Source organism: Lethenteron reissneri, chromosome 37, assembly GCF_015708825.2.
Source record: "Lethenteron reissneri isolate LAM-NWPU_2019-01 chromosome 37, ASM1570882v1, whole genome shotgun sequence".
Taxonomy (NCBI): Eukaryota; Metazoa; Chordata; class Hyperoartia; order Petromyzontiformes; family Petromyzontidae; genus Lethenteron; species Lethenteron reissneri.
Window position 1 is genome coordinate 12,825,028 of NC_083815.1, and position 27,798 is coordinate 12,852,825.

The 27,798-nt window shown below is 42.7% G+C and overlaps 1 protein-coding gene and 1 long non-coding RNA gene across 2 annotated transcripts; both read left to right on the forward strand.

Annotated features, from left to right (window-relative positions):
• Positions 1-231: 231 nt before the first annotated feature.
• LOC133351502 (uncharacterized) lies at positions 232-3,391 on the forward strand. The gene is made up of 3 exons (XR_009756186.1): positions 232-382; positions 1,539-1,660; positions 2,732-3,391. It is a non-coding gene; the product is annotated as an uncharacterized LOC133351502 (long non-coding RNA).
• Positions 3,392-5,700: 2,309 nt separating this feature from the next.
• On the forward strand, positions 5,701-27,798 carry TSG101 (tumor susceptibility 101). The gene is made up of 10 exons (XM_061566426.1): positions 5,701-5,889; positions 13,197-13,281; positions 16,708-16,773; positions 18,000-18,163; positions 19,362-19,518; positions 21,727-21,775; positions 23,278-23,390; positions 24,376-24,578; positions 25,417-25,656; positions 27,119-27,798. Exons 1-10 carry the CDS (start codon positions 5,845-5,847, stop codon positions 27,206-27,208), a joined length of 1,212 nt encoding a protein of 403 aa, XP_061422410.1. The 5' UTR covers positions 5,701-5,844; the 3' UTR covers positions 27,209-27,798.

The following is a 27,798-nucleotide window of genomic DNA, read 5'->3' on the forward strand; positions in this document are numbered from 1 at the left end:
TTAATTGTGAATGGATGAAGGTAGACCCCAATGCAATGCTCATTGACACTTTAAGTGAAAGGGCGAATGCTTCACAGGCAAAGGCTATTGGTGAATGAAGGCATCCATACAACACGTGGAGTGCTTCCATGGCAATGTCACCATAGCCGTGATACATAAAAGCCACTGCAAGGCAGCAAATGGGGTATACGGGTTTTCAGTCAGTCGCTGTGCCTTACAGAACCCGACTGGGTTTTGCAGTAAGTCGTTCAGGAACGGAACGCATCTTGGCTTTGTTATCTACAGAGGCAGACATACGCATGTGAATAGCAAACCTCCTTCTGAAAATCGCTCAATACCAAAACGAGCCTTTGCCTTGAAGACTGCTGAACACGCCAAAATAGTAAGTTTTTGTTGATGTTGTTGTTTTTTTTTCATGCTCAATTATATTTTATTGGATTGATTTAGAGGGTTCGCTTAGCGATTGGATTATCAGTTTATTTTAGTGAAATGTATTAATTCCATAAATGAGTATGTAAGGTTGTTATTGTAGATTCATGCATGTTGTACTTGTCATACTATATTACTTCTCAAACTGTATTAGAAACAAAGTTTTGCTGGCAAGTGTGCGGTGGTGAAGTCAGTGGGGAGTGGTGGTGTAGCGGTTAGCAGCTCTGCGCTACGAACCTGGCGACCTGAGTTCGATTCCACCAGTGATGATTATCTGAACCGGCCCTGGGGCTCCCCTAGGTCGACTCAGCCTCAAATGACCACCTGGTGCGATGTGTAAATATCGCCACTGCGTGGTGGTGGACACTCACCCCTTCGTGTGCAGTTCCGGTCTTCATAGGTGCTCGCTAACAGCACTTGTCCCAACAGTCTGTTAAGGCGATACGGGATTGTTGAGTGGTGAAGTCACCCACGTTACTCAGCGTTGAACCGGGTTCGTGTGTGCTGACGTTACACCTCCCCCCCCCCAAGCACCCTCCGTGCAGCCCGTGCAAATGCGCGGATAGTGCTGGTGCGGTTTAAAAACTAGGTGTAAAATTACATTTACACGCTGGAATGTGTAAAGTGAGTGTGTAATCACGGAGCTTTATCTCCAATGCAGGGCAATTCGATGTTAAAATCTTCAGTTTTGCTTAAATTGTTGATGGAGATCACTGGGAACAGAATAACAAAAATAATAGAGGCCAAGCAACCACGTGAGCAAGCAGGGTTTAATCAAGGTGTAGCTACCATCGACCACATCCATGCTATTAATCAGATCTGGAAAAGACCAGAATATGGAAAGCATTCGACTTGGTAGAAATTGATGTAGTCATTCGAAGAGCAATAAATACAAGTAATGAAAACCGTTTAGAAAAATGTAACAGCCACACTAAGATTACATGAAGACTATGGCTGATGATGATGAAGCTTTAGAAACAATCATGTTCAGAAGTATCGTAAAGTATTTTGTTTGAAATTAAATACTTTAAAATGGATTCTTCAAAGTTTCCAAAGTTCTAATTTTGAGAATTAAGGTGGTTATTTGTTGAAAGCCGCTGTTTTTCCAGTCTCTGCTGCGCTGCCATGCGGGGACTGACGGTCGTGGCATTCCTGTTCCTCGTCTTGTGCTGCGATTCTTTTGGGAAAGTCGTCTCGTTTTATGGCTTCAAAGAATCCACCAAAAGCGGAGGTGAATGATGATAAACTCACAGTGACCGTCGTCATGCAAGCTGCAAAAGCATACATTTTAGTCCACGCTTTGAATCTGGTGTAGGTCATATTAACCGGGGTTATACTAGCAAATATATATATTTTTAAACTGGACGTTTAATTTTATTGACTTATGCACTAATCTAGTAATTTTTGCCCCAAAAAAATTTATGTAACAAAATGTGTGTTATGTCTTGCCACATGCTACGGACATCACAATAGCAAATGGTGCAAAGTGTAACTTTGTTCATGCATCATGTATACAGGATCGGATATATATTTTATATATTACACTGTTGTAACAAAGGCAATTTATTTGTATTTAACGTATTAAGGTCGGTTGTGTTAAACAGATATGGCCTTCATCCAGCAGCGGATAGAACATGGATGATGATGATGAAACAATGTATATGTCAAAATAATGGCATTGCACTATTCACTGTAGTATGTAAAAGTACCTATTCTTATAAAAAATACTGTATACATGTTTTTTGTGAAACTATGCTGCCATATTTTTGGGGTTATTTATTTATGAGTTTATTCATTTCATCACCTAAAATGCTTCATAAGTTGAATAGTTTTCTTGTTATTCGAGATACCATAACAAATGAAAAAAAAACTAAAACGTATACGTCTATTATGTTTTTTAAAATATGAAATCTATGTCAGCATCTCCAATAACTTAATAACTATTCAACGTTATTTTTGGTATATTCATTTTCGGACACCCTGTATAGTATTGCTGATTGTATGAACCAGAAGCAGATTGTTTCGAGGGAGTGCTCTTGCCAATAACATCTGGTGTCTCAGTAGTATTTGTTTAACGTGGCTTACTGTCGATGATGCCAAAAGGATTGAAACCAAATCACTCAACTGGATAATATTGATCTGGCAAGTCCATTGGCTGATACATGACGTGTCATTCTTCTTTATCTGGTGATATGGGGTGGAGGTAAATGTATTTCTGTATCGTATCACCGGTACTTTATTTCACATTTACACATTTGTGTTCGGTGATGAGGGTTTCAGCTAACCCCGTTCTCTTTCTCAGGAGGACAGCCGCCTGGCGATGTGACTGACATTTTGAGAGAGATTACATCCCTGCTGGAGGAGGGTCCCGTTGACAAGGCCTTCATGTCGCCTCTTCATTTCTATCCCATGCTAAGAGCCCGGATGCGCAGCCTGCCTGCCAGTGACGCCGACGAAAAGAAAGGCTCCACCTACAACTGGAATTCGTTTGGGTTGCGTTTTGGGAAGAGAGAATTGGATTTAATGAATTTAAGCAAATTATTGATTATTTTTACGAAGCGACAGTAACCTATTACTGGCAACATGAGAAGCAGAGACGTCATACGAAATGAGTCTTCTGAGAAATTGTCCGCTTATCTATGTGCTTCTATATCAAAGCTCGCATGGCAAAATTGTGACAGGTGTGACGTCCTAAGTAAACAGTGGCTTTATTGCCAGGTAACATTCACCATCAATACCACGACAGATGGAAACATTGTGACGTCGTGTAGGAAAATAAAATTAACACTTGTTTGCAGTATTGTACGTTGTGATGTTTGCAATAAAATTACTGTGATTAAACTACATTGTTGGGAAACACATTTTCAACTGGCATCAGGCATAAATATCCACTGCTGGATGAAGGTTTCAAGACACCACCATCCCTCAATGTCAAGATACAACAATCCATCTCGCACCTGCGCATGAGCTTGATGTCATCGATCTGTCATCTCCACCGTGGTTGTACTCTTGGGTGTGTACCCTCCTTCAGCTACCGCTCCATTAGCAGGCTCATGTGCCATACTTTCTTCAAGCGCACCGGGGTTGTCAACCAAAATAACGAGACATTTTTGTCGAATTCGGTAAAACTAAAAACATCTCAATATCAACAGCCGCAATGCACTGTGTGACGAATACGAGATGGTGGGTCCTTAATAAATAACATCACCAAGCAAGTCCTAAAAAATCCGCATGCGGCTCCAGGAGCCGCGGGTTGCCGACGCCTGTTCGAGCGTGCCCTGCCAAAGTCTCTCATTTGTGTTCGTTCTCTGACCCCAGTGTTCCTCTTTCTCTATCTCGGTGTAGCTCCAAACATCGACATCTCCGCGATTTTATCTGCATTTGCTTCAGCTATGGTTCCATTTTATTTGTTAAAGTGTCTATTATCGATCCATGTCATAGCAAGTACATTAATATGCGCACTGAATTAAACATCTCTCTAGCCTTGTGTCCAATCGACCAGGATACGACCATCAACTCGCTCCACTTCAGCCCAGCCACTGAAACATGGAATTGAACCCAGGCTCTCGAGCGGTGCCGGCTCAGCGTCTGACGCGGTCATTATAAACTCGAACAATTTTTATTTTATTTTACCAGGTAAGGCCCACTGAACTAATATAAATCTTTCTCAAAAGCGGCCTGGTCACAAGAGATAGCTCAATGAAGTGGCCTATCACGTGGACATTTCTAACAGCCAAATACTCTCAACGCATTACGAACTTCCGAGCCACTTAGGTTGCCACTACTACCACTAACTTAAGTTGCCACGATATGGCGACACCATGATACGATATCGTTCTATTACCATCATGGCTCATTTTTTTCACACTTTTATATTGATTGACGTCTTTTCTTCTTCTGGGAAGTGGTCGGACCCACCACCATGGAGACGAGGTTTAGTTGATGGCACAACATCTTGTGAAACTCCCTTTCCATGGGCGTCGAGGTGCCAGAAACCCTGGCTCGCCAGACGGCGGTACAGCAAATGTGGACTCCATCTGTTCCATCTTGCACTGGCGGGGTTTCTCCAGGTACTCCGGCTTCCTCCCAGGGCGTATGGAACACTCATTAATTGGCTCAAACAACGTTATATGTAGAGGACCACAGAGCTTGGGGATTTGTAGGTAGCGCCAGCTCACGACGTGGCCGCTGCCTCCCCGCTCGTCTGTGGTTCCATCTCGGGCTTCTGAGTCCTCAATGAAAGAAAGCGAATCCTATGCTGTCGAACAAACTCTACTATTATTACTCTCTGGTTCTTTCGGTAAAGTCACGTAGATAGAAAAAGTTATGAAAGAAAACACGACGTTTCGGTCGCAACACAAGCGGCCGTCTTCAGGTGACTTTACCGAAAGAACCAGAGATTATGGATTCCTGCAGTCACGAAAGCTTCACATCAAGATCAACTATTATTATGCATTACAGATTGTAATTATTAAGACTTCATGGGCAGGCATTTGTTGAGTTGAACTGCAGTTTAATGAACATTGAGTTATTTTTATTTCCAGTGGAAGTTAGAGCGAATCACACAAAAAAAAAATGGGGAACACAAAACACGTTTTGGGAATTTGATATAATCGTCACATTGCGAAAAATGGTAATTTATGGAAAATGACGCTAAGCACACAGGTCGCGACGAAGTAGTTACACTATGGGGCGGGTACAAAAATAAAAAATAAAGTGTTCCAATTAAGTGTGTTTTTATTGGCATATGAATAGTTAGTATACACTGAGCAACACACCCCTAAATAATAAAAATGTGACATGTATAATGTACTATTATGAACACATTCATCCCGGGCCTGATGACGTCACCAGATCAACTTCTTGCGTAAACACGCGCGACACCACGTGACCACCCTGGCGAAGACGGAAGGGTCACGCGCGTGACGTCACCGTACCGGGGGGAGTGGGGGGTCAGGCACGTGACGCCACTACGCGGCGGGAGGGAGGGGTCACGCGCGTGACGTCACCGTACCGGGGGAGTGGGGGGTCAGGCACGTGACGCCACTACGCGGGGGGAGGGAGGGGTCACGCGCGTGACGTCACCGTACCGGGGGAGTGGGGGGTCAGGTACGTGACGTCACCACGCGGGGGGTGGGAGGGGTCACGCGCGCGACGTCACCGTACCGGGGGAGTGGGGGTCAAGCACGTGACGTCACTACGCGGGGGGGTGGGAGGGGTCGGGTGCGTGACGTCACCGCGCGGGGAGCGGTGGGGGGTCACGCGCAGTGACGTCAGCACTAGACGCCGCCTGGAGTCGCGCGGGAGCCGAGGCGGTGACTGCACGGCGGCCCCCCCCCCCGTGACCCAGCGAGAGAGGCGAGAGACGAGAGGGAAGTCGTTCATCTCCCGTGCTCCTTCCCGCTCAGCGGAGCCATGGCGCTTCCCACCGAGGCGAGCGTCAAGAAGCTGCTGAGCAAGGTGCGAGGGGGTCACGCGACCCGGGCCCTGAGTGGGCGACGGGGAACTGAGAACCGAGCGGGGGGGACTGGGGCTCAGTGGCGTTGAGGGGTCGTGAAACCCCCGGGGTCGCTCGACTCGTGGTGGTTGTGCGGCCTTCTAAGAGGTCACCGAGCCTCAGATTGCGCGTGAGGCGCCGTGTTTGTGTCCCTCCCTCGTGTGTGTGGGGGTCGGTAGTGGTGCGGTTTGCGTGCTGCGCTATCCGAGTTCAATTCCTGCTCACGGCCAACACCGGCGATGAATATCTGACCCGGTCCCGGGCCTCCCCTAGGTCGACTCAGCCTCAAATGAGTACCTGGTGCGGTGTGTAGTAAACATCGCCACTAGGGAGACAAAGGTGGTTGGGCGTGGTGCTGGCCACCCACCCCCTCGTGTGCAGTGCCGGCCTCGTTGGTTGCTCGCTAACAGCACTTGTAACAGTCTGGTAAAGGCGACACGGGGGATCTTTGTGTGAGCATGGGGGCCACCCACTGCTGGTTGTGTCGGTTAGCACGGGGCGGGAAGCATCAGGCACCTGCGAGTCGCGATACGACTCGGGTCACCCCCCACACCCGGGTGACCCCTCAACCGTGTCACCCCACAGCCGGGTCACCCCCCCCCCCCACAGCCGGGTCACCCCCCCCCCCCCCCACAGCCGGGTCACCCCCCCCCCCCACAGCCGGGTCACCCCCCCCCACCCACCCACCCGTGTCAACCCCCCCCCCCACCCTCCCACCCGTGTCAACCCCCCCCACCCACCCACCCGTGTCAACCCCCCCCCACCCACCCACCCGTGTCAACCCCCCCCCACCCACTCGTGTCAACCCCCCACCCGTGTCACCCCCCCCCCCCTCCGCAGGGGTCACTCCCCACCCGTGTCACCCCCCCCCCGTGTCACCCCCCCCCCCCTCCACAGGGGTCACTCCCCACCCACTCGTGTCACCCCCCCCCCCCACCCACTCGTGTCAACCCCCCACCCGTGTCACCCCCCCCCTCCACAGGGGTCACTCCCCACCCACTCGTGTCAACCCCCCACCCGTGTCACCCCCCTGCTCCTCCTTCCCGTACACGGAGGAGTCGGGAGGATTCTCTTCTGGCTGTAGCGACACTCGCCTTGAGATGTTATCTGGCCTTTAGATGGTGTTTGACCAAGGTCCGCTAACCAGGCGTCATTGCTGGTAGCACGGCTCGAGCAGACGCGTATATCGTGTCTGTACTGTATGTTGAACTTCTTTCGCACTGTACATAGCGCAGAATCAGAATATTTATTTATATTGGAAGAATCCGATGGGCTATAAATTCATTTTTCGCAGATGCCCAAGTGGCGCGTTATACCACATTGGCACCTCTCACCCCGGTCCATGCACCTCCACAACCCCTTTCCCCAACTCGTGACCCGCTCGCCAGCTGACACCGATGACAGCACCAAGCAACCCAAGCTGAACAAACTCGGCAGCATTCAAGTGCAGTGTTAATAATGAAGTACAGTCTGTTCTCCTATAACGCGTGTTTTCATTACGCGAATTGAATATAACGCGATGAATGTATTAGGGAACACATTTTCTATAACGCGGATGCGAATTTTGATATAACGCGATTGAGTGAACGGAACTACGTCGCGCGAGTAGGAATAAGCGGTTGTACGGCTGCCTCGGCGTAGCATCCCATGCTACCCACAGGCTGAACAAATCACCGGTGTGCTGTACTACTAGTAATTAATTGGCATGTTCTGCTAACGTGACAAACTTTACTGTGTCAGGTGGTGGCGGGTTTAATGACACATTAACGCGATCTAACCCAAAAACCTGCATAAGGAATGACATATTTATAAGTTGGCAAAAAGCGTGAGTAGACCTCTAAGTTTTGTCGAGCTTGCCTCCACCGAGACGAGAATCCGCCAGGCATAACAAAAACTTCCAAACTTTGAACCACGCCCTCGGATTTTTGTTTTGCACGAAATGAGGAATTGAAACGACGTGCCAAAAAGATACCTTAATATGAGAAGCCTCTTAATGTTGAGATTGGTGCTTAAGTAAAAAAAAACCGGCTTTATATTAGCCACTTGGACCCACAGTACCAGCTCTTTAAGGATAAACAGCTTGAAACAAGTGGTTAGCACACTGCACTATGCGTCTGGAAACCCGAGTTTGATTCCCAACTACGGCTAGCATCAGTGGCGAATGATCTCTGAACCAGTCCAGGGTACCCCTTCACTAACCTTCGCTGACTAGCATGGTGAAGTGTGGTTGAATCTCGAGACACTGGATTGAGATAGATGTAAAGCATTATACTGGTAGGAACGAAGTGGACCAGACACCAATAGATTATATCGTCCGTCCGTTTGTCCGTCCGTCCGTGTAGCAACATCGCCCCCTACTGCAAACACTTGGCATGACCCTACAAAAACCTTTAGACGCTATCCTGGCTAAACAAGCGTAACATTCCCTTATAATTCCTTCAGATAGCTTTTAATTAAAACATTTAAATTAATGAGGCTTTCCTGGCTAAACACGTGTAACATTCCCCTATAATTCCCTCAGATAGTTTTTAATTAAAACTTTGAAATTAAATAAAAAAACTCAGCGCCCTAATAATTCCCTGAGATAGCTTTTAATTAAAACTTTGAAATTAAATAAAAAACTCACAGCGCCCTAAAGCCTACAGCTAGGCCTAAAGCCTAGAACTAGGCCTGAAACTCTCCCTTCGTATCGTACCCCCGCGTGTGTGAAAGGGAGTTAATGTTTAACAATGTTACATTCCCTCATGTTTTTAAATAGAAACATTTAAATTTAAAGCTTTTACATAAATCATTAAAACATTTAAATTAAAAATTAACTCGCAGCGCCCTAAAGCCTACAGCTAGGCCTAAAGCCTAGAACTCGGCCTCAATCTCTCCCTTCGTATCGTCCGATTAGGTGTAGCAACATCGCCCCCGTCTGCAAACACTTGGCAGGACCCTACAAAAACCTTTTGACTCGGTGGGGCTTTCCTGGCTAAACAAGTGTAATAATACATTATGTTTATATTCTTTGGTTATTCGTTCCTATCAGCCCACCCCGCAGGGTCCTGTTTCTAGCTCGTGACTACAGCACCACGTCACCCGTGTTGGGTCTCAACTTCCCATTTTCGCGCTGGGCTCAGCAGCTTTATTATTTATTAATATCATTTGATACTCGTGTTTATACCATTTCCCTTCCTTTTTTCTATGGAACCCCTGTAAACCCTCCATTCCCATGTAGCATATCTCCTATTGTCTTATCAGCTGTTCTATGCAACCCCTCGAAACCTTCTCTTCCCCATGTAACTTGTTTGCTGCTTTGGGTTGCCATTGAATAAGAGCTTCTGAGCTCGATGGGCCTTACCGAAAATAAAATGACATGATTTAGGTCCTAGAAGCTAATAGACACGTTCCTTTGAGCACATGTATATGTTGATTTTCATTATTTTCTGATGTTTATTATTAACTTCAGTTTTACAAAAGCTGTGAAACCTGTTCTCACTTGCCTCTATTTAATCGTTTAATCCCAGTCCATTTTAACTGGTATCCATGTTGTGATGTTCAATAGATCAATTTTGTTTAGCAGACTTATTGCACTAGACTCGTTTTGCTCGTATAATTATTGAGCTCAAATATGCAGCATTCTTGATCAAATTATTCAATAATTTCTAATCAAATTTTCACGTTGTGTTATAATAACACGTCATTGTCTGATCTCAAATGCTTACCATTTTCTCCATTTATGTTCGTGCCCGTTTTCAGAAAGCACCTCGTGCTGCCATGAATAACTTTCACCAAAGTGTGTCCCACACGACTTCTGATGGCTACCTTTGTTATGTCATGCAATCTCAGTTCAGCTCTCAGTTTCATTCTTGACATTTTTATTTTTTATAGGTATAGATTTCTGTGAGCTCGAATTACTGCATCAGTTTTTGCAGACTCAGTGCAATTTCATAGGCTGCAAATGATAGATATAACAAATGGTCCTTAATAAAGAAATGTTGCGTGAACAAATGGTGTGTGATATAACAAGCTTTGCTTGCTCACTTTCTTGGTTGGTTGGCCTCTTAAATATTCCAGAAATATTAGTGAAAAATTGATGTATGGTAAGTGGCTAAGTGGTCTGTAACTCCTTAAGGTTTGTGCCCTTGAAATATAATATTCAGGCATCATTTATTTAGGTGTTTATTAATTTCAGTGTAGATATTTATTGAAGTTCCACTCATCTTGCTCCAACAACTGGCCAAGTTTTTTGGATGATGTCCTTAGTTATGCCATGTGGCTCATTTATTAATTCTGCAAAGTGTGGTATTTCCGAAGTGTGTCAACGTGACGTCCTCCTCTTCATATGATATTTTGTATATCGCGATATGCTTACAATTTTAACACTTGTGTTTAGTTTGTCTTTCTTTCGTACCTCCGATTAACATGGTTGGCTACGTACGATGCAAAAGAAGTTCAACATACGTACATGCATATATAAAAATATATATGGTCTTACTCATTCTCCCTAAGGGCTACCATTTGTGAATTGTCAATCAACATCACTTTTGTGGTTTTCAAGCTCCCATTGCTTCTTATTTCTTCAATCTTTTTTTGTGGTGTTCTCTAGGATTAGAGCATTTTAAATACCGGATTGGATTTCACGTAACTCATTTTACTCCCACCTTCTCATCCCTTTTGTCAATCCACTATTGGATCAGGGCCTCACCATGGCGTACGGGTTATGGGGTACTTTGACCACATTTCACCGCATTGGTCAGTGCAGGTTGGTGAAGGTGGGGAGAACATAGGTGTACAGTACTATGGATTTCTCTGCAGTGCCCAAAACTGCCCTCCATGTGGTTGTGCAGCCTATTAAATGTTTCGCAACATGGTCGCCCAATCCAAGGACTGGCTCACCCCTACTTAGCTTCTGAGATTTGACCAGATTGGGCACATTCCAGCTGAATTGGTCATAGGACTATAAACATAACCCTGTCATAATTGTGGACACTCATTATAAACCCCGTGTAGACTAACTGAAGCAACTCTGCCAAAATATTGAACTGTTTACCAGCTATTATGTAAGTTCATTACAGCAGCAATCCTATTAATACCAGTGTTGTTAGGGAAGCATATTTTTTGAGGCACAAATTGATCTACAGTAGTTGTTGCTATGTGACTGATTCACAATAAGTCCATGATGAAACATTTAGCTTAACCTAACCATATGTGTGTGTCCTTCTACACTATTTCCTAAAGTTCGTTTTGAGCGCAGAAGGCAGTATTCGCTGCGTAGTAGTCTTGAGGGTTATCGTGACATTGCATTCATACGATATTTTTTGTACGATATAAGATCGTTGATAATTGTTTAGTCCATTTTGCGCAATATTGTCACATCGTGGTTATCTTTGCTTTTAACATTTTATGAAATAGATTGTATTTTTCTCTAACAGTACGAAATAATAATAATTAACGTTGAAAATAACAACATTCTAAAACAATAGCTCTTAGTCGTTAAATGAGTGCTTTAAAAAACTTTTCCAAATAAAAAAAATGGCAAAGTGGTTATATAACATAGTTTTATTAAAAGCGTGTGCGCTTTCAGCGTTGTAGATTGTATCATTGTAACAATTACATGGCTTATGTCGAACTGCAGCTGAATAACTTTTAAGAAATCTATAGTCGTATTTGACTCATCAAAGCACAAAATCAAGACGCAAGTATTGTGAAATATAATTGCAAAGTTAATGGAAACCGATCGTGGAATAAACGTCTTCTTGTGAAATTTTATATCGTATCGTGAAAAATGACATGGCAGCAACTCGGGTAATCATCCAGTATATTTCAACAATTAAAAACTCAGAATTACATGGCTTTAGAATAACATAATAACAATTGCTGCAGCATAACCGAGCCTGCTGTGAGGGTGGTCATTTTAAACAATTCTGTCAAGTAGGAACGAGGTCATAGTTTGTAATGTTCAATGTGTGCTGCGGTCTATCTTAAAGTTATCAGGCTTGAGTGGCGCGTTATTACCTCTGTGCTCCTATTATTGGATAACATTTACCTAAAGGAATGTCACACACCTCTTCACCGTCAACATTTAAGGGACATCTTGCCAGCAAAACTACATCATAATTGGGCGATTAGTTCAAGTGACTGTTGAGTCGTTTTCAACTAAAATAAACTTAACACGCACAGGTTTTGTTTTTATGATGAGCATTAAGAATGCATGTTTCTGAATGTGATATATGTAATGCGTTGCAGCAGAGCCCTCCTTATTGCTGAGTGCATATTTTCTGGTTCTATAGCATGCATACTTTGGCATGCTTGCCTGAATATGCTTACACACACATTCTGGTTGCTGCAGACAGCATTAACGGAGCAATTTAATGAAAAAAAACCTTTAAATGTATTTTAATAAATATTTAAAACGGCTCAAGTATCTTTGAGCTTAAGTGTTGGGTGTACATGTTGTCTTGACAACAACAACCTACCCCATCAACCAAGACTTTAACATTGTACCTCGCCACGAACTCAAGTCTCGATCCCCCTTCTGGAATCGTGCTGTCGCCACCCTATAATCTCATTCAGATCTGGAAGAACGCTGGTGAACAGAGTGGAACTATACGCACGTTCATAATAAACACCGCATTCAATACCCAAACATTGCACGTCCTGGTTTTGACATTCCTCGAAGACACCGGCGTAGTGGTGTCACGATCAACCGCATCAGAACATCAACGGCTTGATGCGCACATCTTCATAAATGGAAAACTAAAGACAAGCCACAGTGCAACTTTGGCAATGCAATAAAAACGGTGGACCATATCGTAAACCACTAGTCTGCTCTCCTTCAATAGAGGAATAGCGTAACTACACGAATTGTATCCTGAAACTAGCAGAGCACGACAGTGGTACTTAGCTCCAAAATTATATTGCCATACGCAAGAATCGAATATTCTTGAATTAGCATATAGTAATAACATGTATTACTATATCAGAAGAATCAGAATCTTTTTTTACTTTCTATACGGGTTGGAACAATGTGGCAAAGTGATCAGAACACTTTGCGATGAGCCTGGCAAATGGAGGATAGGTAGTGGATAATATCTGAATCGGTCCTGCACCCCTGTCTGCTCCCCTTCAACCCACACTAACCAGCATGGTGAAGTATGGTCAAACAACGATGATCGTCATATGTTGTGCAGACATCTTTGTCCAACAGTGGATTGACAAAGTGCTGTCAATCATTATTCTTATTCTGGTACAGATGACTATTAATTGTAGTGTTTTTGTGTTGCAGTACAAGTACAAGGACATGACAACCAAAGATGTCATGAACGTAATTGCAGTTTATAAGGATTTGAAGCCAGTTGTTGACATGCATGGTATGTATAAACCCATCATACACGGCATTTAAAATGCTGTTCAATGCGCACATTTTCTGAAACTGGTGATTTTTCTTAAATGTACAATCATTGTAAGTGATGGAAACACACATGTCAAGTCGAGCATTGTGGTACCCAGTGCAAAAATATACGTTGTGGTTCGAGTGGAGTTTTAAATTTAAAACATTGTAGGAATTTGCCTTGCTTCCAGGACATGACACACTTTCACGTGATTTCATGGCTTGAGGGTTATCAATGCTACAGATTACTGAAACAAGTACGGGAGTCTCACTCGCAATAGAGCTACAGTGAGGGAAAAAAGTATTTGATCCCCTGCTGATTTTGTACATTTGCCCACTGACAAAGAAATGATGATTCTATAATTTTAATGGTAGGTTTATTTGAACAGTGAGAGACAGAATAACAACAAAAAATCCAGAAAAACGCATGTCAAAAATGTTATAAATTGATTAGCATTTTAATAAGGGAAATAAGTAGTTGACCCCCTCTCAATCAGAAAGATTTCTGGCTCCCAGGTGTCTTTTGTACAGGTAACGAGCTTAGATTAGGAGCACACTCTTAAAAGGAGTGCTCCTAATCTCAGATTGTTACCTGTATAAAAGACACCTGTTCACAGAAGAAATCAATCAATCAGATTCCAAACTCCCCACCATGGCCAAGACCAAAGAGCTCTCCAAGGATGTCAGGGACAAGATTGTAGACCTTCACAAGGCTGGAATGGGCTACAAGACCATCGCCAAGCAGCTTGGTGAGAAGATGACAACAGTTGGTGCGATAATTCGCAAATTTGAAGAAACACAAAATCAATCTCCCTCGGCCTGGGGCTCCATGCAAGATCTCACCTCGTGGAGTTGCAATGATCATGAGAACGGTGAGGAATCAGCCCAGAACTACACGGGAGGATCTTGTCAATGATCTCAAGGCAGCTGGGACCATAGTCACCAAGAAAACAGTTGGTAACACACTACGCCGTGAAGGACTGAAATTCTGCAGCGCCTGCAAAGTCCCCCTGCTCAAGAAAGCACATATACATGCCCGTCTGAAGTTTGCCAATGAACATCTGAATGATTCAGAGGACAACTGGGTGAAAGTGTTGTGGTCAGATGAGACCAAACTAGAGCTCTTTGGCATCAACTCAACTCGCCGTGTTTGGAGGAGGAGGAATGCTGCCCATGACCCCAAGAACACCATCCCCACCGTCAAACATGGAGGTGGAAACATTATGCTTTGGGAGTGTTTTTCTGCTAAGGGGACAGGACAACTTCACCGCATCAAAGGGGCGATGGATGGGGCCATGCACCGTCAAATCTTAGGTGAGAACCTCCTTCCCTCAGCCAGGGCATTGAAAATGGGTCGTGGATGGGTATTCCAGCATGACAATGACCCAAAACACACGTTCAAGGCAACAAAGGAGTGGCTCAAGAAGAAGCACATTAAGGTCCTGGAGTGGCCTAGCCAGTCTCCAGACCTTAATCCCATAGAACATCTGTGGAGGGAGCTGATGGTTCGAGTTGCCAAATGTCAGCCTCGAACCCTTAATGACTTGGAGAAGATCTGCAAAGAGGAGTGGGACAAAATCCCTCCTGGGATGTGTGCAAACCTCGTGGCCAACTACAAGAAACGTCTGACCTCTGTGATTGCCAACAAGGGTTTTGCCACCAAGTACTAAGTCATGTTTTGAAGAGGGGTCAAATACTTGTTTCCCTCATTAAAATGCAAATCAATTAATAACATTTTTGACATGCGTTTTTCTGAATTTTGTTGTTGTTATTCTGTCTCTCACTGTTCAAATAAACCTACCATTAAAATTATAGACTGACCATTTCTTTGTCAGTGAGCAAACGTACAAAATCAGCAGGGGATCAAATACTTTTTTCCCTCACTGTATGTCACATGTTGTTTTTAAAGCTTTTTTTGCATGGGTATATCCTATTCTCTATGTACTACATACAGATGTACGCATGCCGTGCAGTGTCATGCACTTTAAGCCTAGGGACCACTGCCTTAGCATTAACAAGGTCCAAAGTTTAGTAAAACCCAGAAAGGTACCTTGGAAATGTTTATAAATAGCTTATTCTTTACATCCAGAGAATATATGAACACATATTAACGTGTGACTTTCAGTAGGATAAAAACAATTTGTAAGTATATATTTTTTAATCTGGTTGGTTAATTTTCATCACCTTTTTCAAAACTACAATATATTGCACTTGTTTTTGTGCAATCGCAAATGTGAATGGGCTCCAAGACACCTTTTCTAGGTCCCATGAGCCCAGCAACATCCTGCTGCCATCGTTATCCAACTGCCTACGCTTCCTGCCACATAGTAACCCCCCTCCTCCCCCAGCCACATCTTACTGCCCTGCTCTTCCCATATCTCTCTTCTGTTTTTATATAAAAGCCCCTTATTGCTCTCGCTAAATAGAGCTCTTTTGTGGCCTGTAATTCAACGCCTCTCCTTCACCTGTGACCTGCGGTTCTTTTCTGTCATAGGGCCTTAGTCGCCAGGCAACGCGGTGCCCTGTAACCTGTTTGCCTATGGGTTTCTGCGTTTGTTGTAGCTTAGTGCTGTGCCATCTGCCTGCCTGCCCCTCTCAGGTGTCGTGGCCATACTGCTTCGCTGTGTTTAGAGCGTTGTAGGCAAATGTCCCACTGACTCGCCCGCCACCCTCCTCCTCTCATCACTGCTCCTCTCTCTCTACATTGATATCTCCTGCCACTCCTAACCAATCTATTAAGGCCCGAAGATAAAGCTAATCACAAATGATCACATGCTTTGTGTGGTGTAATTCACTTTGTATACCTGTGTAGCAGAGTGACTCACCAATGCACCACGCGCATACTCAAAGATTGAGCAATATGGATACAGTACTTAGAGTTTCCAAATGTGTCTTTTTTTCAACCTGTTGCTGTGATTGGCATGCATGATAATATAGGTGATGCATTCCACACACTATTTGAATTATTAATCATAGTTGTATACATTTTGGGTTAACATCTGAGTTTATTTTCGTTCTGAAATCCGAAGAGGTTTATGTATTCATGGATTAAAAGTTGGTGGGGAGTATTTTTTAACATAGTGGAATGTAGTGCGAGGAATAATCTGTGATAGTTATGAATTGTAATTGTCGCATTATTTACAGCTGCACCAAATAACATCTATAATTTTAGAGTGGTTAAAACAGAAATGTAATGTAATTGGCATTAAAAACAATCCAGAATGCTATTGTTGTTATTTATGTTTTGTTTAAATACACGCATTTAAATACAACTAGACTAGCTAGTTAGTAACTGGCTGTTTATCACAGTACATTTTGTAACAACTTGAATATTGCTTGCTAATGTGTGAATGGGTTATTTTTTATTGTTGTGTGTGGCTTGAGTTTATCTTATTGTTTTTTTTAGTGTTCAATGATGGCACAGCAAGGGAACTTGTATGTCTCAATGGAACCATACCTGTAAACTACAGAGGTAACATTTTACACTCCCGTTATTTCACGTGTTCAATCTATGCACTGCATTTTTTTTATTTAGGATGTTTTCAATTACAGTTTATTCAAGTTTCATCCTATATCACCAAGCAAAGGCATTTCACTGATGCAGTCCCACACCCTTTATGACATCAAGTAAAACAGGTTTATAATTTTGGTAAAGGTATGCTTGCTTGTGTAAGCAGCCTAGCACTTCCCTATGCAGTTAAAAACGTGGTTCCTTGTAAAGTAGAAACCTATCCAACTCCCGTCGTGTGGCTGGCACCCCGCTTGTTGGTGCAGGTCGAAGTCAATCTTAACTTCTACATCCCCCAAGCATTTGAGGAAGGTTTTCAGCAAAAAGAAACTAGACCTCCCCATCTAAGATATATTAAAAGAACAGAGACAAACGGGCAGAATAAATACTTGATTCGAATCGAGATGCATGTTAATAATGGGGAACATGCCACAATTTAGCGAGTTCTCTTGTACACGATCGTCCTGAAGTGGACACCCATGGGTGAGGCCTACAGTCTGACATTGTCCTTCATAACCAACACCAACAATGCTATTGGAGAAGAAGTGAACACGCATACTTGGAATGTGTGGCCAAATTCAAACAGCCCCGTCTCATGCTCTTGGAATTCGTAACTGTTACAACTTCAAATATGCTGGCTCGTTCTTAATAAAATCCTACTCAAATCCCATGCGTATAGCCAACACAAATAGTGGCTTAATAGACTCAAGGTGCCTTTGCTAGGTGACATCAATAACTACAGGGCAATTTACTTTTCAGTAACCTGCAAGGGAAAATGTAAGTTTAATTGTCATAAATAGTAATTCTGCTACTTATTTATTGGAAAATATGAAGGTGGCTTAACGCCAACATGTCAACTCATTTGCTTCTCCCCACCTTGGTGCTTTCAGCTGTGGCGTTTTGGCTATGATGAGACTCAACGTTCGGTGCAAAAGCATACATATGTCTCACTTCAAAGACACATCCATATGCCAGATTAATTTTTTCCCTGTTCCACCTAGTCGGAAGCATAGAGTATAGCTATGATAAGTATCGTGCTGTTATCCTCCAATGGCCATGTAAACACATTTTGATAACTATGGCAAACATTGTACTTGTGTTTTTACAATACAAATATATAGTCTTGTTTAGTTTTCGGTGGTGGGATGCACAGTTGGTGTAAAACGTTGACACGAGTTTCTTTCTTGCAGGAAGCATCTACAACATTCCTGTGCAACTCTGGCTGTTTGACACACATCCATACAACCCTCCCATCTGCTTTGTGAAGCCCACAAGCACGATGTTGATTAAGCAGGGAAAACACGTGGATACCAATGGCCGTGTGTACCTGCCCTATCTACACGAGTGGAAAGCTGTAAGTGGTGTCTTGTGTCTGCTGCAGTCTGTTTGTTGTTAAATGTGGTTGTATTACAATTGAGATTTGCATGGGAGTTATTTCTTTAAGGTGTATTCTTTGTATATTTCACCAATACTGTCCTAATCGTATTATGAGTAAAAGCATACAGTAAAAAAGAAATCTGACACTCCCCATCTCTCATCCTGGAATGACCTGGACATGACAGCAAATACCTTTAGCAAATATCTTTCAGTTGTCAATGTACCCCCAACAGGTTGTTTAGATGATGTGTACATTAATATATAGGGCTCTTTGCGCCTTTTTCCCCAAAATGATCCAGCAGGTTTCAGCTGAACGCAATCGATATATTTCCTGTGCGTTTATTGGTTACCAGATCAAACTAATTGACTACAGGTGGCTAATCAGATGTGCTGATTGTATTCTGACATGAGCTCCCTGAGGCATGCAACCACCCCAACACAACGCCATTCCTATTTGTGGTAGCATTGCGTGTCACATTTTTTAACAAAGCTTTGTGTAAAAAAAAAAAATGTGAGTGTCTATCGTCATTTTTAGCCTCGGGCAAGAAAGTGTTGCTGCTCCTCAAATTCTATAAAGAATCGCATCATGTGTGTAATTTTAAATGTCTGCTGGCTTCCCTGTTTGCATTTTCTATTTCCTCTACCTGCTTTAGTCACTAATTGGGCCTATCCCGAGCCACCTTTGGTAATTTATTTCCATTACACATGATTCTTATACTATATCCTCTTCTTTTTGATTTAAAGCTTTCGTGACTGCAGGGATTCATGGTTCTTTCGGTAAAGTCACGTTGAAGGGAAATAATAAAATAATAAAAATAAAACAAAATTCTCACGACGTTTCGACTGCAACACAAGCAATCATCATCAGGTGTGAAAACCACTGCAAGGATTTTTTAGAAAAAAGTGGCGTTTTAAAAAAAAAAGACCCAATAATATATATCCTCTTCTGTTATTTTCTTGTAGCTGTCCTCACTTTTGTCCAGGTTTAATTATTTTGTCAGTGACTCTACGTTTATGCTGTATTTGTGTATTTTGTGAACATGCACGAATCTTTCCTAATAATATGATGTATATCTATTTAAATTATGCCTTCAAAGGCACGATTTTGGTGTAAAGGGATATGCTCGTATTTGTACTCTGGATATGTTGTATTTAAATGTAATCTATGTTTCCAGAATGCGTCGGACTTGGTGGGCCTGATCCAGGTGATGCTGGTGGTGTTTGGGGAAGAGCCGCCTGTGTTCTCTCGCCCCTCCGCTGGCCAGGCCGTGGCCCCCATGGGCCCTTTCAACCAGGGCTACCCTTTGTACCCAGCAGCTGGACCGCCCATGGGTAAATGGGTGGTGGTTGGAACGCCGTTTTTTCTTCCTCCTGCTCGTTCCTACACTTCACATGGAACCAGCAACTTGCAGATGCCAGAGATATATATGCTGGGCTCTAGATTTCAAATGAAATATAAAGTTTAGCAAAATGTACATATCTAAAATAGTTTTGGAAATGTGTTGCTAAAGTGTAGAGATATAATGATAATACAATTTACTAATATCCTTAACGGAGGTTGTGTATATGATCAGTTCATAGGAGAACTAACCACCTACTCTCACTTGTGAATACAACAGATAGTTTGTGAGGACTATTTAGACGTCATCTACCATCTTCTTTCGGTTCAGATATATTGTTTTGCTCATATTTTGAGCCCCACTTAGCAGCTTTCTTTGTTAACTTCTTGATTTCACAAGGTAATTCAAACATACACCATGGCAATGTAGAAGTATACCACGTGTTTGAAGCAATGCACCAATTTGTAAACGAGGACAAATCACACTACGTAATAATATTTTGATGTATAATGCGTCTATGTTCATGTAAATTGCATGTCACAAACACTGAGGAATTACAAAGCTGGAAGACAGCCAGGCGCAGTGAACCGGAACCAATATTGCCCAAGATCTGCAATACTCTTTATATATTAGAATGTTATTAGTCAATTAATGAGTGTTAATATTTGTACACAATATTTTTTTATTTTACCAGGAAAGACCCACAGAGCTATAAAGCGCTTTTTCTTTCTCAGAAGCGACCTGGCCACAATTTATAGCTCAACGAAATGGCTTATCATGTGGAAATGTATAGCAGCCAAATACTGTACACGCATGTTTCTAAATGTGAAGGTAAAAACCGGAGGACCCGACGAAAAATCCTCGCGGCCACGGGGAGAACACGCCAACTCCAAGTGTACAGGCGTCGGGGTGGGGATTGAACCCACAACCTCCAGTATACCAGGCGAGGTAGTTAACATCTCGCCACCGCGGCACCCAATTGGTTAGGGTTATAATGGGATACTTCAATGAAAAGGTAGGTAAGATGGCTAGAAATGAGAGGATTATTGGCAAATTTGGCATTGGAGAGAGGAATGAAAGGAGATCTGTTATGGATTTGAAGCTTTCGTGACTGCAATGATTCATACTCTTTGGTTTTTTCGGCAAAGTCACGTAGGTAAAAAAATTAATAAAATAAAATAAATGAAAATAACTCAATTAAATCACGACGTTTCGGAGGCAACACAAGCCTCCCTCATCAGGTGTAAAAAGGCACAGCAAAATAACTGTAGCGAGAGTTATTTGTGATGAGATATTGTTATATAGGGTAAGAGGAGGGGGAGGAGCCAAGCAGGACGGGCGCAGGATGGGGGGGGGGGAGGAAGGTGATAGAGGACGGAGCCCCGGATGGGGGAGGGGGAACGCAGAGCGGGGGAGAGTCACGGTTGATGGCGGGGGGGTCCACTCATCACAAATAACTCTCGCTACAGTTATTTTTCTGTGCCTTTTTACACCTGATGAGGGAGGCTTGTGTTGCCTCCGAAACGTCGTGATTTAATTTAGTTTTCATTTATTTTATTAATTGTTTTACCTACGTGACTTTACCGAAAAAAAACAAAGAGTATGGATCTGTTATGGTTTTCAGCCAGCAGCAGCAACGTGAAGATATTGATCACCTTTTGCAAATGGTCCACAGAGGAGCTGATGTCGAGAAATAAATGAAATGAAGTGGAATGATTCTCGAGGGCAATCCTCAGAATGCCAGGGATATCTCTGTCCTCACCACATTGAACACAGGAACTGTTCACACCCTGGTGCCTGTGTCAATTCAACGCCAGTATTTCCAAATGCATAAAAAAATGCATGATAGGGAACAAAAAAAAACAAATCAGTGCAGGAGAGAGGAGTGGTTCAACTGATTGTAAATAAAAACATTCAACTCCTTTAGAAGAACAACGATAATATGGATCATAATCGCTTTAAAAAAGCATGTTACAATCAACGTAGCACTGAAGAGAAGGGAATATGTGAAAAAGCAAACAAAAATAATCTATTTAAAACCATGGTCCAGAGAAGGAGCTTTATTAACAAGAGTTCTTGATCATAACAAGTGTAAATGTTGACACCCTGTTGGAGATGTCATCACTTTATTCTTATTGTTATGTAAGATAAATTTCATTGCATTATAATCCAACATTGCCCTTCTGTTTATTTACTGTAGGACCCTATGTGCCAGGAGCAGGCGCCTACCCATACCAGCCGACAGCCAAGTAAGTCTGCCAATCGCTGTATGTTTCTATTTATCATTGATAATAGTTGTGTATACTAAAGAAATCAGTAAACAATCCTTGTGTCATCAATCTTGAAGCTAAGATTTATTTAAAAAAATTTACCCAGGGGATATTTTTAATAAATACAAATGCTAAGTGGTTGACTAATTTAACAGATAATCAGTGGTGTCATCACTTAAATTATCAAATATTCCAGCTCTATAAAAAATATACAATGCACCGTGATCCAAGTTCAATTCCCAACCACAGCTAACATCTGTGCTATCTAAACTTAACCTGGTTCCCACCCCCGTCCACCAATCCAAACCGACCAGCATGAAGTACGGTCCGACAACCCTCAGGATCCACACGGCAAACATGGAGAAGCCACAAGTGGATTATATAAAAGCTGTAAAATATTTTATTTTGTATGTGACAAAAAATAAGACTTTGAATTGAAAATGAAGAGACCATTTGGACACTGCAAATCTAGTGCTTTACCTCCTTTCTGCCAAATACTTTGAAAAACAATCAACAGCTTTGTTTAATTTACTTAGTGATGTGTCATGCCATCTGTACATTACGCATGGACAGCAATAACTCAATATACAAAGTAGATGCGTTCCTGGAGCTTCGTTCATATATCAAAACTTCGCATGTTGAATAACTTATAACAGGACTGTGAGGATGCGTTCCCAGCCTTCGTAACTTACCATTCATATTGTAAACAAAGGCATTTTTTATTTCAAATAATATATTTTATACTGTACAGTATTAAATAAAAAACTGACATAATTTAAAGAAATAGTGTACTGTACCGTAAAATATATTCACACTCACCGGTGTGTAGTCTTCAATGCTGTCATAAGGTTGCATTACCCACCAAACACCATAACTCCATAACAGAGTGCGTTGCTGTGCGCTGATTGGCCGAGACAAATGTAAACATTCTATGACCCGTCGCGATGCTCAACGCCCCAAGAAACGTATCTTATTATAATTTGATTCTTATTCATATAGTACTGCAGATGGATGATAATGTTATTTATTTCAGTGTGTTTATTTGTTATTTTAGTACATTTTTCTTTCCATTTATTTAATGGTAATAAATCCCAAGTTTGTTACACTGAAACTTCGTATATCGAATATTAGCTTATCGAGGTATGACTGCATATGTTACATAGTTTGTTTAGGGATTCAGAGCAAATGTGCTGGTGGTATATGCAGTAGGATTTGTGTTGGTAGTATCTTAATTTTCTTGAAAAAACTCCACATTTGACTTCTATATCTATATTATTGTCTTATGCAATGGGAAAAACAATGTCCCCAGAGGCACATTTTTTCTTTTTTGAAACTAGTTACTGCTATTTAAACATGTATAACCCACCAAATGTGAATCGGGACCTTTGTGTCCTGCAAAGCTATTTAACAATGTGAGAAAGAATTTTAAGCTTCTCTGTGTCACCATTGTGATGAAGCTGTGTGTGATTTTTTGTTTGCAGTGCCAACTATCCTTACCCATACTCTGGAGGCTCTGCGTATCCAGCCCCACCACCAGTCCAACCCCAAACCAGCCAACCACATTACGGCGGTCAGCCAGTTCCTGGAACGTCTGGTAAGGTGCCAGAACATCATTGTGGTCGCAGCTGCAATGCATACCAAGTCACATGGTGGCAGCGGCAGAACACAGTGTTTCTTTATTGCGTTGAGGCACGTGGAAATACGCCACAAACCTAAACCCGTCTTATGTGTGTACATAATGTATGCGGGCGATTTAATGTTATATCTTGCCTTGCACTGATTAAAATGTATTGGAATTTTCTACAAGCATAGAACGGAAGTTATTCACAGTTTTTCTGCTTTCACCCGTTAGCATGCCACTCCTTGTAGGCCTGGCACAGCAATTGTAGACTATATATGAAGCTCATCTGCTTACAAGTGAAATGTAGCAGTGTTTCTTTCATCAGACTATTTTTAGCTTGTAAGAAATGGGGTCTGCTGCATAGGATCCCTGCAGATAGAAGTCCACAAAACAAGTTAATCTGGATTAGACACAAAAATCAGTTTGATGTCTCTTAGTGCGTCTCTAAACGTGCTCTTGAGTTTGACTACGGATGGCCTGCTTGCTCAGAGAAGTAGCAGTTCCGAGTTAGTGATAGTGTTGTTTACCACATGTGCTCCATCAAGAAATCATTGTTTTCCGTCTTTCTGAATTATCAATATGTGTACGTAGTCACATGAACAAGACTGCCATACAGTTGTGTACATCTCTTGCACCCATGTCTGATTCCCCTCTTTTGTCGATCTAAGGCTTGCTGGATGACCATAACTTTTACAGGATTGTCAAGGATTTGGGTTTTCCACAGTGGACTTGTTGACATAGCAACCGTTGCTGAAATGAAACTACTTCATATGAATATCTCAGAATTACGGGAGACACACAACTTGTTATTTGTTATAAGCCAAGGAAATGACGAGCGTTTCAGCACGGAGATGTTCACCCTTTACAATGCGCAGAGAAGGCCGAAGATGCACGTTGCAGAAAACAGCTGAGGTGCCATTCGCAAGCATTAATTCACCCCCGATGTCGTTGCGCTCAGCCATGTCCAGGGACGGCACCATCTCGGAGGAGCACATCCGCGCGTCGTTGGTGTCGGCCATCACTGACAAGTTGCGCTGGCGCCTGAACGAGGAGGTGAGCCGCGCGCAGGCGGAGCTGGAGGCGCTGCGGCGCACCGAGGAGGAGTTGCGCAATGGGCAGCGATCGCTGCAGGATATGGCCGGACGCATCACCCGCGAGATTGTGCGTAGCCCCTCGCAGCACGCACGCACGCACGCACACCAGCGCGGGCTTCGCAACGTTCTGTTTGTTGTTGTAGACGTGCACACAGTGATGAAACAAGGCGCAGAGTCGATTGTATGCTGTGCAACGTCGAGGTAAGGGGTTGCCAACCTGCGGCTCCGGAGCCGCGTGCGGCGGCTCTTTGGCTGCCCCTTTGCGGGCAGCCGTTTTTTTACTTAAATGTTAAATGTAATTTAACGCAAAGAGAATAAACAATTTATTAAATATGACAATGAAATGTACAACAGTCCAACTAGTATTGTTAAAGAATAACTAATGAGGAAAAAAAAACTAAATGGATGGCAGGTTTCTCCGTCACCTAAGTCACAAAGTGTCATCTGCTTTATACCTGCTGTGCATGTGCACAAGTTGCTCTCTGCGTGTGATGCGGCTCTCAAAACAAAACAACGTCTCTTCTCCTTTTAAAGGTTGCCAACCCATGCTCTAGGTAGATTGTGGGTTCTCGGTAGATGTACAGAAGCTGAATTAATTCCCACCATACATTTAGGGTTTCTTCATGTTTCTAATGAATGTTGCACATTTGCTATTGTGCAGGTGTGTGAGACTTCCTAAACAGGTAAACACTGCCCTTCACATAATGAAGAAAATGTAATTCCTGGACTAGATTGTCCCAGTGTGGACATTTGTTTGCAATAAAACTCTGCAAATATAAAATTTTATAATGATTAAAAACATTGCTTTTTTAAACAAATAGTTGGTCATGCAATATGAGAAAAACGTCCTAATTTGTTTTAGGATGTGGATGTATTCATCATAGTTGATGTTTCCTGACCTTCAGGGTGATGTAGATCAAAACATTGATCTGCTGAAGAAGAAGGATGAAGAAATCACATCAGCTCTAGAAAAGATGGAGTCCCAGTCAGAATCGAGTAACATTGACGAGGCTGTGGTGACAACGGCACCGCTGTACAAGCAGATCTTGAACCTGTACGCAGAGGAGAACGCCATTGAAGACACCATATTCTATCTGGGAGAAGCGCTGCGCCAGGGAGTCATTGATTTGGACGTGTTCCTGAAGGTAATTTCACCCCTTGACAGAAAGTCGTCTTTTCGCTCATTTAAGACGACAAAATGTCTACAAAAGGAGATATTTTGCTGCAAAAAAAGTCTTCATCATTATCAATGTAAAATGTAAATTACAGATGAGCATTGCCTAAATAATCGTACACATGGAGGTGATACTCAATGGCCAGTTGTGATCACAGTACAGATGCACAATGATTAAGCCCATAATAGGTATAGAGTGGAGCTCCAGAATAGGGACGAGGGCTGTATATAGGTAATGGTGGAAGTGGGTGTTGTGGGGCGTGGAACAATAATTGACAGGTAGTGGCGTTACACTGGTAGTTCAGAGGACTGTGCGTGCTGAATGGAAATTAAATAGATCCTTCTGTGCAACTTTTTATGAACACCGGCATAGGAATATGCATGCAACAGAGTCATGTCATCATATACATTCAGGCTGTAGGGAGATTGGTCATTTTCTAATACTTGTCAGTGAATGCGTGGACGTGAAAGCTTTACTCCTGTTTTGTTTAGTTTTTCATTGAAGAAAATTTTTCTATTTTACTTGATGTAAAACATCATGGAGCCTTTTTCAAAATAATGTTTTTAATGTTGGCCCTTTATTTTTGTGAATGGACTGGATTTGCTGGACAAATGTATCTGCATGAGGGAGAAATGTTGCAATAAATATCCAGATTAGTATGTTTAAACATTCTGCTGGCTACATTGCTTACTGCAGGTATTTTAAATATACCGTTGAGACAATCCTCTCAACGCGGAAACATGTGATGTCGTAAAATATAGCGCTCTGTCCAGTAAGTGGATATTTAGCTCAACTTCACTTGCAATTCACTGGGTTATACAGGCACATGGTACGAACCCGGTGATCATTATAGTTGAAACGGCTCGTAAAAATTTGAGGTTGCTGTGCCCAAGTTATTTTTACTCCCTTTTTACTACCATTTTCTCTTATATGTACGAGGATATTCATGTTTTCTCACGAAAAAAGTATAAACAAAATAATGCTTTAGTGTGACTATGGACTCCTGTTACCGAGCACTGCGAGGGTTGGGGATTGCACAAATGGTGTAAAACTCCTATCCCATCGCGTCGTTGAGCCCATACCCTGGCTCGCTGGGATAATGTAGAACAGCAAAATGTGGACTTCAGCTGTTAAATCTGTATCGGATCGAGTGTTGTTGCCCCATCGCACGCGTGGTTTTGTCACCGGGTTCTCCGGTTTCCTTCTTAAAGTAAACACTCATTAATTGGCCGAAAACATCATATTTAGGGGATCGCAGAGCTTGGGCAATTTTTGAACACCGGCTCACCGCCTCGCTACCTTCCCGCTTGTCGGTGTTCCTCGCACTTCTGAGTTGTTATCTCTTAGAGAGTGAGCGAATACTGTGTGCGTGTTATGATTGAAATTCTGCTATGAATGGCTACGTTGTTGTGTGTCCCCACTCCCTGTTCAGCATGTGCGCCTGCTCGCCAGAAAGCAGTTCCAGTTGAGAGCACTCATGCAGAAGGCCAGGAAGACCGCCTGCCTCACAGACCACTACTGACACGGATATTTGGGTTTACCTCTGTTGAACTCATTCCCTCCCCCTTCGCTAATTGTACCAAACCACAGCGTCTACGGACAGTATTTCCATTGTCGAGTCTGCTGACAGTGCCCTACGGTGTCGCTTATGGATCAAATAAAATGTAATAACTTTTGGTTCGTAGGACATATTTTGGAACAAAAATATTCACGTTTAACATTGGCCTAAAGAATTAGTATATGTAATTATCATGTTCTGAGTAGGGTCTCTTTAAGCTCAGAGATATGGTGACTCATGGACTGTGAAATAAAAACAAGCTGGTGTATGTATATGGTGTCGCGAATGAAGATACTTAATGTTGTTTTAAAGAGTTTGCTTGGTAATATACGTAGTTGATATGCAAAATTCATTTGTTGTATATTTTTCCCCTAAACCTGTGTCCGCAAGCGAGGATTTGCTACCTTTTCAATGTTTTCCTGTTCCAGAATAGTGCCAGTACACTAATGATGCAACCCGTTCAGCTTAAAAGACTGGTTAGTGGTTACGTTTATTTTTTTGTTATTTCGATCTGTGCTTCGTTACTGTAATCAACAATGCGTGCAGCGGGTGCG